The sequence below is a fragment of the Ixodes scapularis genome, unplaced genomic scaffold (genome assembly GCF_016920785.2).
Source record: "Ixodes scapularis isolate PalLabHiFi unplaced genomic scaffold, ASM1692078v2 PGA_scaffold0__279_contigs__length_252992795, whole genome shotgun sequence".
NCBI lineage: Eukaryota > Metazoa > Arthropoda > Arachnida > Ixodida > Ixodidae > Ixodes > Ixodes scapularis.
In genome coordinates this window covers 225,469,804-225,487,192 of record NW_024609835.1, presented here as the reverse complement: position 1 = coordinate 225,487,192, position 17,389 = coordinate 225,469,804, and the positions used below count along the sequence as shown (strand labels likewise).

General features: G+C 42.9%; 1 protein-coding gene across 1 annotated transcript; it reads left to right on the top strand.

The window, feature by feature from the left end:
• Positions 1–11,546: 11,546 nt before the first annotated feature.
• On the top strand, positions 11,547–12,518 carry LOC120837632. Its single transcript, XM_040207138.1, has one exon. It carries the CDS (start codon positions 11,547–11,549, stop codon positions 12,516–12,518), a length of 972 nt encoding a protein of 323 aa, XP_040063072.1.
• Positions 12,519–17,389: the final 4,871 nt, after the last annotated feature.

Below are 17,389 nucleotides of genomic sequence, written 5' to 3'. Positions count from 1 at the left end.
TACCCACACTCTTAAAAAAAACGGTGTAGTCTTACACCCTTTTGGTCACATATAATACGTATGAAAACTTCAGTTCGACGTACCGCCCACTGGAGTTCAACATACGGTCCCAACTTTTACGAGGGGCTTGAGCGAGATGACTTATTAATCATCTAAACAACGTATCAAGAACTAAAAAAAAAAAAAAAAAGAAACAAGAACTTGAGATTTTTGCAGTAGGGAAAGCCCCGATTCTTTTCGGTAGTCTGTGACACGTACATTAGGTATTTTAATTAGTTGTACCGCTCGGCTATCAAGGCACTTATGGAGGTTGCTTCCGTCGTCACGGCGTCAGTGCGTTGAATAGCGAACCGAAGTTTCGGGGTCTCTTACATGGGATAAGAGGTGAAAGAATATACTCTTTTTTTTCTGAGAGTGCAGACAAAATGTCGTCCAAGAATGAACATTCAAGAAATTCTTGAAGTATTTTTCTTGTGACAGGTGAAAAGAAGTCCCAAATTATAACGTAACATCTTGTGCCATGAAGCCGTCATCCTCGCATATTATTTTGAAGAGATGAGATAAGGTTTGGCGGCGGGTTGCAGTGTGTTAAGTGCACCCTGAGTTGAGTTGATGTCGGGACGTGAGCATGTAAATGGTAGTCGATATGCGGCATGGCAACGCCGCTCACACCGGATTGGCTGGGCCTCAATTTCGCGTCGCTTCGCTTCGGCGTTGCTCGTATATCACTGGGACGCGTCTTAACATCCCCACTTCCATCCCCGGTTGAACGTAGGGCGCGTGAATGAGCCTCCACAGACTGTCAACGCGAAAGGGGGGGGGGGGGGGGGGGGGAAAGGGGGAGCAGCCCGTTTGACGCGAGCGGCGTAGCCATGCCGGGTATCGCCTACCGTTTACAAATACGCCGCCGGGGCAAGTACACCATCGCAATGATCTAATTTCAACGGCTTGGGCAACGAACCAGCAGTGTGTTTGTAACATTTCCACTTTTAAAGCTGCAGTGATTTTGCACATAACGCCACATTTTTCAGGTAGTGCCTGTATGCCGCTCTTTAATCTAACACCAAACAGCAATCGACGAAGCGCAATATCTTGGTACCTCACCGGTGCCCCGCACCCCTCAGGTTTTCGACTAATAAAAATATTCAATGGAAAGCATACCGCTTTAATATTCGTGAGGTGTTTGGGGAATATGCATAATTAAGATCGGCGAAACACTTATTTTCACAAGAGAAGGAAGATAAGGCACGAACATGGTAGGTCACCTTTAGAACCTATCAGCTTGCTTGGAGTTTTATGTTCGTTGACCATTTTGAGTTATTGCTTATCTATAGAATAAGCATACTTTAAGTGGCTCGAAACAAATTGGACGCTGAAAATTTATACTTTCGGAATTTCAGTTGAGACTATTTTTTCCCAAGTTTACCAGCTTGAGTCTTGGCGCAAAGGGAGTGGATGCCTTGCTCTTATTCATTTTAACCAAATCCATCGAATGAACATTCGTTGAAAATTTAACGTTTAATTAAAATATATGTCGCATACAATCTAAATGCCACTGCTCACAAGAAAACAACAAAAAAGACTGTTGTGTTAGTTATGTTCCTCTTTTTGTCTTGTTCTTAAGCACAATTTAGTTTTTCTTTGTTATGTCTAAGGGGACGCTTTTCTCGTTTGGGAACACATTTATCTGCGTAGGGGCCCTCTTCATTTAAAGGAGCTGTGCAGCGATTTTAACGTTGAAAGAATTGGCATCTTCAGCTTTTGACATTGTTCACCTTGTCACAAATGACAGAAAACACACCTCCTTTCATCGAAATGTTGCAATTCTGCCGCGTAATAGCGAGGCAAAACTTAGAATATTCTCCGACCTGCAGCCACGAGCGGCGGCCATGAGAAACGCGCGGCATGACGCCAACAGGGAAAATTGTAGAAAGATAGCAAGTTCTGCGAATACCTGCTTGATGGGAGATAAATTTTCTATAAATCTTGTTGCTCCAACATATATATATATATATAAATACGTCAAAAGCCTAGTATCACCGACAAAACTTTTATTATACGGAGTTTTAGTGGGGCCATCTATTCTAGGTCCACAAGACCGTCAGCTCTATCTGCTACTGCGAACAGCCGCCAGAAGCCGGAGGGGGAAGGGGACAGGGCCGGACGGGTATAGCCGGACCCGGATGAGACTTTCCTCCTTTCACCATATTGTTCGCGCGGCGCCCGCCTGCACGTGGTCACGCGGTCGGGAGCGGATCGGTTCTCACTGCTTACTGATGGCTCTAAAGAGAGAACTTTTCCGGAACCCCGTGCCTACTCCATCAACGTCACTGCGCGCGTAAACCGGAAGACGACGTACGACTTGAGAGGTGGCAAAAACCTGGATTTTTTCATTGTTTTAAATAAAAACTAGGGTACCCAGGCAAAATCTGTTTTCTGTGGTTCACTTCAGAAGTGTAAGGCATCAACTTCCACAATTATTTAAGCAAAGCCCTGAAATTTTTGCACAGCTCCTTTAAGCATACTCTTCGTGTGTGTCAACATTTTGCACAATAGACTCAACGTGTTCTCTCGAGGTTACATTTTTGCGATGTTATTTGTAATGGCGGCTGTTTTTAGTGTGCCATGATGTAGACCTTGGTCATTCGTGCACTCGTGTGATTATTCGCATCTTACCTTTGCAGGGGTCGATATTTGTATCCCACGTGAATTTTCACTATATAGTGTCGTGAAACTTACAACAGATTGATTTACTGGATGTTTGTTACTTGTCGTTTAATGCAATAAATATACACATCCTTTCTGCTGTCTGGTTTCCCGAAAGATGATCTTGCGCCATAAGATATTCTAGTTGAGTTTTGTCTATCTACTTCTAAATACTGCTCACAACATGTCATCTTTTTTGGTTATTGCTTCAGCTCATAGACACGCATATTTCTATATTTCTAATATCCTTCGTTGATGGAAGCCAATTACACGTTAGCTAAGCAATAAAAAATAAATTCAAGCAAACTGTTAGAAGCAGCGGCTTCTAGTGATCGCAGATATAGACTGACGCCATGAAACGCCCCCAGTCGTAATTTGGGATGTTACAAGAAAAAATAGTATTTCCGTTGATCAGGGGTTGACAGGCGAAGGAACATTCTGAATTACGTTTTGCTCCTAAGAGTTGTGTTGTAGAAGTTCCCCTCACGGATGTCTCATCGTAATCAGCTTGACACTCCATGATAGGCTGCCACAGCGTTACGATTTATAAGGGATGGCCTCCTGGGCATGACATCATCGTTAGTGCATCTCCATCCGCTCCAAGCGGCAAACAGACTAAAACTCGACGAAAGCATGTATGGCTTGTGAGAGCGCCATACCACCTGGAAAACAAGTCCGGCTCCACCCCCTCTCCTCCCTACGTCATCGGGAGCCGTTGCAAGACGCGCTGGATGTGACGCTAACGCGAGTTAGGTGTCGTTGTGTGTATTCACTGCTGCTGATGTTGGGGAAAGGGGACAGGAGGGGGTGTAGGCCTCGTTTACTTGTATGTGTTAGCTATTCGCGTCTCCAGTTCGACGCTTGCCCTCCCGCGGCGGAAACGGGAAGCGCTCTATAGTGAGGGTCCCCCGATTCTCCTGCTCAGCGGGCATGGCGGAACTGCTCGCGATCATGGCTCGCGAAATGTCATTTCCGAATGCAAACAGCTCTTCACTGTCCCAACGTAGTGCTGCTGTCGGTATGGGTTTTTACTTTACTGGAGAGTTTTAGTATTGCGCACAGAAGCAAACGCGAGCGGTGTGCGTTAGAGTTGCAAGTCCCACGTTGTGCGTGGGCCTCATGGCCATGCGCCATCCAAGACCGCAATTTTGGGCTCCGCACACGCGCAGTGAGGAACACGCAAAGCTAACGCAAACACACAGCTCTTGCGTTCGCTCGTACACGCAATACTAATACTCACTACTGTTTCACCGGCTTCCAACGCCAACGAAACGTGCTGCAGTTATCAGGCGTGCTAGCAAGTAGGCGTTGCTTCGAACTGGAAAGGCAGAGATTGGAAAGAATGACGGAGCGTAAAAATGATAGCAACTGAATGTTATAAAAAGATTAATAATTTAATTTTTTTTTAAATCTTTTGGGCATTTGGTTTGAAAGAATATTGGCGGCGAATTACGTTTTGCTGATTGTCAAAAGTCGCGACTTTGAAAGAAAAATATACTTTAACCACAATTAATGTAATTTTACAGGGATTTCTCACGATAGCTGGTATGTTTTCATTGACTTTAGACTATTTTTATTTTATTACTTGGTAATTAAAAATGCTGCAATTCGCACCAGTGATGATAATTAGCACACGTTTGGTTGTAATATTTGTTTGCGCGTTTGAAAGTAGATCATAAGCAACGCTTGAAAAATTACGTATTACAATAACTGAGTTTTAATATTATTATTAATACCAATCGCGGCAATGTATGCCCCCAATTAACGCCAAGATCACGAAAATACGGCATTTAACCATATTAGCTAATCCAGAATGGCATAATTTTTTTTTCTTTGCTGGAGTGCTTAACGCGCGCCCTTGTCATTCACTGAAGCGTAGATTCACTCAAGTGACCGCTGTTCACTAAAGCGTCATTCGCTCATGTGATATGGACCCATTTTCCCGCTAGCGTTTTCGTGAAAAATGATGCCATATGACTTCGTGTCTCGTGAATTATACTCAAATTAAGGTGTTAAGTAACGAAGGATTCTGTTAGAAATAAGTAAGATTTGTTTTAGAAAAGTATGTCTTCTACAGTTGCGTCGGCATTGCTTTGTTTTTCTTATTTGCATATGCTTGTGTCTGCATATTTGGGTGTCTTCTGCCCCCCACGCGCGGGGGGCTTCGAGCAGCCTCAGGGCCGAGGCGGGAGAACCTCCCCCGCGGTCGTTAAGAAACATCTCGGGTTTCGACAGGCGGTGCGGAGAGAACCCGTGCTTGGAGCTGTTGCCGCTTTTAACTGAGTGTGCCTGTATATAGAGGGTTTCGCAGCTTAGTGTAAAAATGTCGCTTTTTGCCCAATGTAATCATTTAGCTGTTGGTGCCAGCCAGACTGAAAAAAAAGCAGGGACCGATTCTATAAGGAATTTGGATTTGGCGGAAGGAGCGTCAGGCTGACAGCTCGCTGACCATTGGGCGACAGTGTACCACGTGGGAGTGGTGAAATCTGAAGGGATTGCTGCATCTCTGGAGGGAAAGGCGTCCCCTACGAGTCTAGAAAAGCTAGGGCTGCCGAGAGGATTCTCGGAGATTGGGCTTTTGAGATCAGGCAGATTCCGCTCTTGAGACTGGGGGACTAAAGTATGGGTTTTAATTTTGGGAGTTTTGTAATATAAATTTCTTTATTTATTCAGAGATTACCCTGCAGTGCCCGAGGGCGTTACAGCAGGGGCGTTACAATGCTGAAAAAAAACACATCTTCACTTTCACTGCACACTGGCAGCTCCGACAGCCCATTCCACTCTCGTATCGTTTTAACAAAAAAAGAGTTGGCGTACATGCTCGGCCTGGCGCGGAACTCTCTAATTTTGAAAGCATGATCGTTCCGTTTAGAAATATAATATGGTTCTTTTAAGTAAGTTTCACTGTTAATTCCAGTTTTATTTTTAAATATCAAAAACAAACTTTAAACACAATTTTTTACGGCGGGCTGTGAGAGGTTCCCAATTCAGTTCAGTCTTCATTTGAGTACAGCTCTCTCTCCGCCCGTACCGTCCCAGAACAAACCTAGCAGCTCTATTTTGTATTTTTTCAAGTTTGTCTATTAATATTTTTTGTTCCGGGTCCCAGACGGCACAGGCATGTTCCAAAATTGGCTTAACACATGTTAAATACGCGGTTTCCTTTAAGTTAGGGATTGAACATTTCAGGCTTCGTTGAATAAAGTTCAGCGCCCTGCCAGCTTTTACAATCACGTCATCCACATGTGAATTCCACGAACAGTCAGTTGATAACGTGACACCTAAGTATTTATACTTGGAGTCCTTGTTTACTATATTGTTATTTATACAATATTGGGTTTCAATTTTCTTCTTCTTTTTAGTAAAACATAAATGCACACACTTTTTGGGATTTAAAGTAATTTTCCAAGTAGAGCACCACGTAGTAATGCATTTTAAATCTATGTGTAACTGGGTGGCATCATCTTTGTTACTAATTTTTCTGTACAACACACAGTCATCGGCAAACAACCGAACACAAGATGAAATACCCAAGGAAATATCATTGATATATATTAGGAACAAAAGCGGCCCTAAGACAGAGCCTTGTGGGACTTCCGATGTAACATTAACGTATGTCGAACTTTTACCATTCACTAATACACACTCACAACGCTCTAGCAAATAATTTTCAATCCATCTTAATACCGTTAAGTTTATTATAGTTTATTTAGCAGAAGTGAATGCGAAACAATATCGAAAGCCTTGCGAAAATCTAGGAATATACAATCTGTTTGGCCTCCCTCATCAACATCAGATGACAAGTCATGATAAAATTCGACAAGTTGCGTGGTGCAAGATAAGCCTTTATGGAAACCGTGCTGTTGTTTAGATAATAGATTGTTTTTTGTCATATGATCTATTATTTCCGTGTGTAAAATATGTTCTATGACCTCGCATGAGATGGAGGTTAATGAAATAGGCCTGTAGTTTTCGACATCTTTCCTAGAACCACTTTTGTGAATAGGGACTATGTGAGCGGTCTTCCAGTCCTTTGGCAAGAGACCCACAGATAACGACTTCGCATAAATTAAATAAAGATAGACTGAAATCGGATGAGCACAGTGCTTAAGCACACGAGGAGATATGCCATCTGGGCCATTAGCCTTAGTTTCGTCGATACTCTTTAGTAGCACTTCAATACCACTCACGCTTAGTTCCACTGGCTACATTATTGGGACAGTGCTCACGGGTGAAAAACAATTACAGTCGTATTTGGCTAAGAAAACAGATTGAAAGTAATTATTTAGACACGAAGCTCTTTCTGCATCATCTACAATTACCTGCTGATTGTAGGTAATTTCGTTTATTCCTGCAAAATTGGTGCCGCATCCCTTTAAGTATTGCCAAAACAATTTAGAATTCGTTTTCATCCTATCATTTAGTCTACAAAAATAATTTTCCTTGGCACTTTTTATATTCAACTTGTATTCCCGAGTTACCTCAGCAAGTTTCTCTAAGTGGTTGTTACTTTTTTTTTTTTTTAATCTAACAAACGCTCGCCTACGTTTTTTAATTATTCCAAGGACATGTGAAGTCACCCATGGTTTTTTTCGTCTTTTAAGCATTGCCGAATCTATGCTTGGAATATACTTATTCGTAAGTTCAAGTAACTTCTTTTTAAAAACCGACCATATTGCGTGGATATCATAATCCTCAGAGAGACACTTAAAAACAGGTAAGTGGTCAAGAAGTTCACTGGAAATATTACTGTAATCACCTTTCTCAAAGAAAAAGACTCTTCTTGATGCACACGACTTCGACCGATTAGTTTTAGTGTTTAGGCTTGCAACGACCGCGAGATGATCACTAATACCCGGAATGACGTCTACCGAACTAACGAGATTTGGTGAGCTACAAAAAAAAAGAAAAAGAGATCTAAAATATGATTATCCCGAGTTGGCTCTTTCACGCACTGTAACAATCCGAAAGTGTCTGCTATACTTTTCATTTCAAGGTTGACGCGGCTATTAACCTTGTTTGCACAAGTGCCGTCTTGCCAGTCAAGGTCTGGCAAGTTAAAATCTCCCGCTAGCAAAATAGTTTGGTCAGAGGCCTCGGAGACAATGTCGTACAGTTGCTGCAATGTGCCGACATCCGAGTTTGGTGGTCGGTAAAACGCCCCAACAACACATGAAGAATGATTAGTTACAGTGACTCTGCACCAGATTGACTCGACGGCGTCGTGACCAAGATCGAGTACAGACGACGTTAGTGAAGAATGAATTAGCAAAAACACCCCTCCACCGAGGCGGGGCCTATCCTTCCGATAAGCAATAAATTCCTTCGGAAATACTTCACTATCGCAGATAGAGGGATTCAGCCAAGATTCAGTCCCAAGCACAATATCAGCCTTGACGGACGGGATTAATCCTGCAAATTCATCGACTTTATTTGCTACACTTCTGCAATTTACAAGAATAGCAACTAATTCACGACGAACTGTTTCCTTTTTTTTTAGTGGGGCGTCAATGTTTTGGGACAGGAACAACTTCCTATTTTTTTTTTGTCCCAAGTGAACACCTTACCATTAACAATTAGTTTGTCAAAATTTAATTTTACCTGATGGTCTCTATCTGCCTTTTTAATTTTTGCAAATTCCCACAGTCGCCTGTGGATGTCTCGAGTTTCGGGTGAGTAGTCATGGTCTACGATGTTGGTTGTACCCTTAAACTTTTTGGCGTTCGACATAATGTCCTGCTTTTCTTTGTAAGACGCAAAATTTACAATAATCGGCCTTTTTTTCTCTTGACTGTAACGACCTATTCGATGCGCCCTTTGTACCGATGTCAATTCGATACCCAGGCTGGTTTTACAAATGTGCTCGATTATTTTTTCGGATTGATCCCACGTTTCTGAGTGGTTGTCCTCTACACCATAGAAAACAAGATTTTGTCGGCGACTTCTATTTTCCAAGTCTACGCCCTTGTCTTTCAAGTCCTTAACTTGTTGGGCTAAATATTTGATAGAATTAGCTTGTTCAGATACCAGTTTGTTAACGGCTTCGACCTGTCCCTCTGCGACTCCAAGTTTATTGTTTATTTCGGCTGTCATAGTTTCGTGCTTGGTGAACCTGTTTTCTATAGAGTCAAGTTTTTTCATAATGTCTGCCTGACCACTCTGTAGACTTTTCAGTAAATCTACTTCTACAGAAGTAAGAAGACCCGGATTTAGTTCCATATCCCCGGGTAGCAACAACAAAATAATCAGGTATAGTACGCGGTTTGCGAAGACGCGAAATCGTCTGCGCGACAATTGCACATTGGTTCGCCTACAACAATCGGTACCGACACTTGGCATGGGAGGAGCCGGAAACGCACAGAGCAGTTTTCGAACATGAATAGGGTAGTAGTAACTAACCTGCATCAGTAACAGTGACATGAGCTGCATGTCGGCAAGCGTGCCGGCTCCGAATCCCACGAAGCCATTGTGCCGCGCGTCTATATAGCCTCCGTTGTGGTCACATGGTTCCTCGAAGACCGGCAGAGCGCCATCGTCGAACGGCTTATCCAAGGGGAGCTTGCAATCGGTGATGACTGGCAATCCGATAACGCTGATGCCCGTCGACACGTGCCATCCAGTTGTCGTACTCGTAGAAGCATCGGGAAGGTACGGGGCTGCTGTTGTTTCGTTGCCCACGCCGAGCAAGACAGTCGTTCCGAGCACGAAGAAAACCTGCATCAGTAACAGTGACATGAGCTGCACGTAGGCAAGCGTGCCGACATGCAGCTCATGTCACTGTTACTGATGCAGGTTTTCATGTTCGAAAACTGCTCTGTGCGTTTTGCTTTGAAAATAAACGTGGCCACACTGGCCATTATAAACCTACCAACGTCGTAATGTGTCCAGCGGGATCGAACAACGTTTTGTGTTTTTTTTTTCTTATTCGACTTCGCGGGGGACTTCCATCGGGCGAAAACCATCATCGGTCGTCACCATCCTGACCGGCTTCCTCTCCCTCGGAAAGTTGACTTAAGGTCTCACTATATATAACGAAAGAATTGACGTCCCGAGCCATGGCGTCACGTGAAATATACGCAAATTCATTTTTCCCGTTAGATTTAGCGGTGGAGTTGACGTCACGTGATCTACACATAGATTCAACTTACGCGCTACATTTATCGCGAAAATTGACACGCGAAAAGTGGATTTGGCACAGGCAACTCAACAAATACTAATACTAGCTCTAAATAACTAACTAATTCTTAAACCAACTATTACTAACTCTAACTCTAACCCTGACTTTGAGTCTAAATCTAACTCTAACTAACTCTGAGTATAACTCTAACTCTAGCTCTAACTCTTACTGTAACACAAACTCAGTACAGACTCCTCAAACTCCAGTAAACACTGGGTTTAAAGCTAGTTGTTTAGCACCACTAGCGCCGAACCGAGAAAAGTTTTACGTAGCAACACAATTACAGAGCGATTTGCGACACAATGTTTTCCTAGTATTTTTTCTCTTCAAATATCAAGACAATCTTTACGGTAAACGCTTCACGTGTTTTGGGACACACCCTGAGTTCCATTTCAAAACATTAATCAAGGTTTCTCGGCAGAGTGCCTGAATGAGACACGCTACTGGACAAAAATCAATGTCGCACTTCTGAACTGTGTACGGTATTCAATTACGTGCTCCAACTCGATGTCTCAAAAACGAGAAAACATATCTTTCCGAAAAAAAAAGATGGTGCATATTATTCAAACACAAAATGCGATCAACATTTTGCCAATTCAAGAGAGTGACGGCGACTTTATTTCATTAAGGCGCAGTTTTTTTTTTTCTTGTTCCACAAAAAACATGCTGCTTTCTGGGGTGTCATGTACAAACGAAGGTGCCACAAAGACAGAAACGCGTCCAACAGATTTCTTGATGACCGGAACGCTTTTTCGGGAGACGAAGTAAACTGCAATGCCGATTAATATTTGGAGGTAGAAGTGCTGATCAATATTTGTTTCTGCACATGGCGACCAGGAAGCCGTCATTCGTTAGGTTGGTGTCGCTATTAAGCCTGACGCTGATGTCCCTGGGCGGGCATCAGGTGAATCCTGAAGAGTGTCCCTTATGGAAAGACATTGCGTCTTCTGAAGGTTTCCAGCAGCACATAGTCACAGCAAGTGAACTGGCTCATCTAGACATTGGTTTGCCACCGGAGTTCGGCGTGGACGAAAGACTTGTCTTGGTCCGATTGCTGAGGAAGGTGCCAATTAGTGTTCGTGTTTTGAGAGGAGCATCAGTGCTTCATCAACATCAATACACCAGCACCGTGAATGAGGACCACCGCGCCCTTGTGCTTGTGTTTTGTAAATCAACAGCGTGGGATATTCATAACTTAATTTTTTTGAATTCCCACGTAATGCATTTATACGTCATTGCTGATAACATTTGGGGATACGAACATAACTACACTGATTTAAGACATTTAAGCGAAGTAATGCAAGATGAATTTTTAATGATTCGGAATGGAGTTGCTTTCGTTTTTGCTGTGTACAAGGAACGTATCATCGCTGTCAAAAATTTAGAACGTCAGTGTCTAAACTGCTTAAAAATCTCACAGATTGTAAGTTTTATTAACTTTCTTAAATATGGCTCTATCCACGGTATCGCAGTCAAAATGAATTGCCAGTACCCTAACTTTTGCGATAAAGCGAAATTGGAAGCTTTGGATAGCATAGTCAAACAAAAGAACGCTTCGTTTCATGTCACAAAGATAAATACTCTTGACGAATTTTTACTGCGTTTTATGGAAAGTTATAGTGATCCATGTTCTCTTTTTTACTTTCCCTTTCTATACACAGGAATGAATTTGTTTCCGTCATTGCCCACTACTTTCCCGTATGACAACGCCAATGTGTACTTTTACGGAAGAGACAGTGAGCCCGTGTTGAAAGAAGCTGTTCTCTTTTTGCCGTTCGATTGGCTCGTCTGGCTTGCAATGTTGGCTTCTTTTTCGTTTTTATTTATTACTGGCTACATAATTACCAAGCTTCTAAATAAGAAACAAGCAAATGTTCATGTTCTGGCTTTACCCTTTGCAGCCTTGCTGTTGCAGCAGGGGCCGCCCACTTCTCGAGAGATTGAAAGGTTTCTTTCGCTGCGATTTATTCTTGGAACATGCGCTCTTTCTGCGACTGTACTTGCCACGGGATACAAAGGGGCTCTTGTTTCACTTTTCTCAAATGTCCCTCTTACGGGTGAGGCAATCACAGCTACAACATATAAGATCCAAGATACTGGTTCTAGGCTTTATGGAGTCGGCGGACTTTTATTCCAAGAGGTTGAAGGTGATCCAACCGTGAGGTACAAAGAGTGTTTCGAACCATCCGGCAGAATCAAGACAGCAAAGGACGGCAAGGACGCCTATCTGATCTATGGCTCTGGATACGAAGACGCCGACTACTTCGAAGATCAACTTCTCGGCAAGAACTACATAGAGTCTGTTTGGGATGAGGTTCTTACTGGACCTCAAACATGGACTTACTCTCCTTGCCGAAACGCCACAAGTAATCTTTTTTCGCGAGCGTTTGAAGCTGGCATTTTTAAACACTTTGTATCACTTGCCAATCATAAACGGTTTGGGACACGTGAATTCAAGATGCCTAGAGCTCTGACTGACGAAGAACCAATCACAGTGAGCGATCTTCGTCCATGTTTCGTTCTGTGGGTGGGTGGAATCATACTTTCTAGTACAGTTTTTATCATTGAGAAGATAGTAGAGATAAGTCAAGGCCTCGCCTTACCTAGGAGTAGGCGTAGGGTTCTTCATGGTTGATACCCACACTCTTAAAAAGAAACGGTGTAGTGTTACACCCTTTTGGTCACATATAATACGTATTAAAACTTCAGTTCGTCGTACCGCCCACTGGAGTTCAACACACGGTCCCAACTTTTACGAGGGGCTTGAGCGAGATGACTTATTAATCATCTAAACAACGTATCAAGAACTAAAAAAAAAAAAGAAACAAAAACTTGAGGTTTTTGCAGTAGGGAAAGCCCCGATTCTTTTCGGTAGTCTGTGACACGTACATTAGGTATTTTAATTAGTTGTACCGCTCGGCTATCAAGGCACTTATGGAGGTTGCTTCCGTCGTCACGACGTCAGTGCGTTGAATAGCTAACCGAAGTTTCGGGGTCTCTTACATGGGATAAGGGGTGAAAGAATATACTCTTTTTTTTCTGAGAGTGCAGACAAAATGTCGTGCAAGAATGAACATTCAAGAAATTCTTGAAGTATTTTTCTTGTGACAGGTGAAAAGAAGTCCCAAATTATAACGTAACATCTTGTGCCATGAAGCCATCATCCTCGCATATTATTTTGAAGAGATGAGATAAGGTTTGGCGGCGGGTTGCAGTGTGTTAAGTGCACCCTGAGTTGAGTTGACGTCGGGACGTGTGCATGTAAATGGTAGTCGATATGCGGCATGGCAACGCCCCTCACACCGGATTGGCTGGGCCTCAATTTCGCGTCGCTTCGCTTCGGCGTTGCTCGTATATCACTGGGACGCGTCTTAACATCCCCACTTCCATCCCCGGTTGAACGTAGGGCGCGTGAATGAGCCTCCACAGACTGTCAACGCGAAAGGGGGGGGGGGGGGGGAAAGGGGGAGCAGCCCGTTTGACGCGAGCGGCGTAGCCATGCCGGGTATCGCCTACCGTTTACAAATACGCCGCCGGGGCAAGTACACCATCGCAATGATCTAATTTTAATGGCTTGGGCAACGAACCAGCAGTGTGTTTGTAACATTTCCACTTTTAAAACTGCAGTGATTTGCACATAACGCCACATTTTTCAGGTACTGCCTGCATACCGCACTGTAATCCAACACCAAACAGCAATCGACGAAGCGTAATATCTTGGTACCTCATCAGTGCCCCGCACCCCTCAGGTTTTCGACTAATAAAAATATTCAATGGAAAGCATACCGCTTTAATATTCGTGAGGTGTTTGGGGAACATGCATAATTAAGATCGGCGAAACACTTATTTTCACAAGAGAAGGAAGATAAGGAACGAACATGGTAGGTCACCTTTAGAACCTATCAGCTTGCTTGGAGTTTTATCGAAGAAAGGGTAAAAGCACAGGCGAGCTGGTGAAGAACTTCCATCGTAAACCGGAGAGACGGAAAAATAAAAAAAAAAACGGACAAAAGACTTGTTGAGACTTGTTGTTGTTTTGTCCTTTTTTTATTTTTCCGTGTCTCCGGTTTACGATGGAAGTTGGAGTTTTATGTTCGTTGACCATTTTGAGTTATTGCTTATCTATAAAATAAGCATACTTTAAATGGCTCGAAACAAATTGGACGCTGAAACTTTATACTTTCGGAATTTCAGTTGAGACTATTTCTTCCCAAGTTTACCAGCTTGAGTCTTGGCGCAAAGGGAGTGGATGCCTTGCTCTTATTCATTTTAACCAAATCCATCGAATGAACATTCGTTGAAAATTTAACGTTTAATTAAAATATATGTCGCATACAATCTAAATGCCACTGCTCACAAGAAAACAACAAAAAAGACTGTTGTGTTAGTTATGTTCCTCTTTTTGTCTTGTTCTTAAGCACAATTTAGTTTTTTTTTGTTATGTCTAAGGGGACGCTTTTCTCGTTTGGGAACACATTTATCTGCGTAGGGGCCCCTCTTCATTTAAAGGAGCTGTGCAGCGATTTTAACGTTGAAAGAATTGGCATCTTCAGCTTTTGACATTGTTCACCTTGTCACAAATGACAGAAAACACACCTCCTTTCATCGAAATGTTGCGATTCTGCCGCGTAATAGCGAGGCAAAAGTTAGAATATTCTCCGACCTGCAGCCGCGAGCGGCGGCCATGAGAAACGCGCGGCATGAAGTCAACGGGGAATCTTGTAGAAAGATAGCAAGTTGTGCGAATACCTGCTTGATGGGAGACAACTTTTCTATAAATCTTGTCGTTCCAACACACACACACACACATATATATATATATATATATATATAAATGCGTCAAACACCTAGTATCACCGACAAAACTTTTATTATACGGAGTTTTAGTGGCGCCATCTATTCCAGGTCCACAAAACCGTCAGCTCTATCTGCTACTGCGAACAGCCGCCAGAAGCCGGAGGGGGAAGGGGACAGGGCCGGACGGGTATGGCCGGACACGGATGAGGCTTTCCTCCTTTCACCATATTGTTTGCGCGGCGCCCGCCAGCACGTGGTCACGCGGTCGCGAGCGGATGAGTTCTCGCTGTTCACTGATTGATTGATTGATTGATTGATATTTATTTACTGCGTGCCCAAAAACACCATAACGGTTTTGACATTGGTGCACAGAAAGAAGTCAGATTCCTATGAAACATGCAAACATGGAAACCACAATAGTCATATTAGAACAGTCAGCATAATAAAACAGTCGTAACAAAGTACATAAAATACACATCAGGTGTTAAAGGTAAAATAAGGCATGAAAAAAAAAATCGTGCTGGACAAGGAGGTTGCATGATGTCTGAATACGATAGATTGGTGACTCCTTTAATCGCATGTCGGGGTAGAACATGTCGCACTGTCGCGTGAATTTCGTTGGCACACGTAACTTTATGCTGTCCAAAAGGTCAGGTACGTCAATTACACCCTGGATAAGCTTTTGTAGAAAAGCCGCATCTCGGCAATGCCTTCGGTCATCCAAAGTGCTGAGATTCAAAATCTTAAGCAGAGAATGGTGGTCGAAGTAAAGTCTCCTGTGGAAGTATCGATCATAGACTATGCGAACCAAACGCCTTTGCACCGCTTCAATACGTCTAGATTCAGTCTCCGTTAAATGGTTCCACACGACAGAAGCGAATTCGAGCCTGGGCCTGACCAGAGCACAAAATAAACGTAATATGGCCTCAGGTGCTTGGAAGTGCCGAGTCAAACGGGAGATCATACCAAGCATTTTGAACCCGGTACCACAAATAGTAGTTACATGAGAACTGAACGTCAGTTTGCAATCGACTAACACCCCGAGGTCCCTGATCATATCAGTTCGAGTAATAATACAGTTTCCCAACGTGTACTTAAAATGTAAGGGATTTTTACGTCTAGTTAGCGAGATGACTTTAGTTTTGTTTATATTCAAAGGCAAACGGTTGGATGAGCACCATTGCAAAATACTCGAAACATCAGACTGTAACGCATCACAATCTTTTTCAGAACAAATACTTCAGAATAACTTAATGTCATCGGCAATAAAAGCACTTTAGCAAACTTTACACACTTTAAAATATCGTTTATAAATACCAGGAACAACAGTGGCCCCAACACTGACCCCTGGGGTACGCCTGAAGTTGGGAAAAACGGATTAGATAAAACAGTATCAACTCGAACAAAATTTTTCCTCGATGACAAGTAACTATAAACCCATTCACAAAGTTTAGGGGCGAAACCATATTGTTTCAATTTATGTACAAGCAAAGCATGGTCAACCTTGTCGAAAGCCTTTGTAAGATCGAAATATACCGAGTCAACCTGCCCTCGGTTTGAAACGACCGGGGCTGCGTTGTGTAGAAAAGTACAAAGGTTAGTTTCGACAGAGCGCCCTTTAATAAAACCATGTTGTTGCAGCGTCAGATACTTAGATAAATGAGAGAAAAGACATTCTTGCATAATGGTTTCAAATACTTTAGCAAAACCACACAGTAGTGACACAGGACGGTAATTTGATACAATACCAGCATCACCAGCTTTATGAATGGGCACAACTATGGCTTCCTTCCATATCGCTGGAAACATACTGGTACGCAAAGATACATTAAAAATATGGGCTAAAATTGGCGCTAGAAGCCCACAGCATCCTTTAATAATAAATGGTGGAATGTCATCAGTGCCCACTGACGATTTCGGCTTGAGCTTTTTAATCGCCTTTTCAACGTCCCGTGTAGCAACACTGAACAGGGAGAGCGAGTCCCCATCACTGGGATCATTGATTAGATCTGACTTCACCGAATGTATGGGCGGTAAGTAGCAGCTGCTAAAAAACGAGGCAAACTCATCAGCGATGTCTTTTGGCGATGTAACATAATGAGTATCATCGTTACTAGGAGAGCGCAGAGATGAATGTTGTGAAAACGAATGCGGTTTGGTGATTACGTGTTTCCAGAAAGATTTGGGATCAGAATATAGACTATTTTCAACATGTCTTTCGTGGACGTATTTGTCACGTGCAAGCAATATTTTAGCTAAGGAACGAAAGTTGGAAAACTTTTGGTACCATACTTGTTTACACGTTCTCTTGTATAGACCATGAAAACGAGTCTTTTTACGCAGAGCAGTCTTCAATTCCCTCGAAAACCAGCTCGGAAATTTCCTCGGTTTAACGAGCCTTTTAGGCACATACTCTTCGATAGCTTCCTTCAATACCGAAGTCAATTTTTGTGCTGCAAAATCTGAGTCATTGGAATCATATAGCTCAGACCACGCGTGTGATTCTACATGCCTGTAAATGCTGAAGTAATCTCTCTTTTCGTAACAGTAAATGAATTTCGATAGTTCTCGCGATAAACATGGCAAGTAAAATTCGGCTTCAAAGGGCGGATGATAAGCATCGACCCTCACTAAGGGGTGTGACGAAGACGCTATCGCGCCAACAGGGAAGTTTGATAAAAGCAAGTCAAGTGTATTGCCAGAAGCATT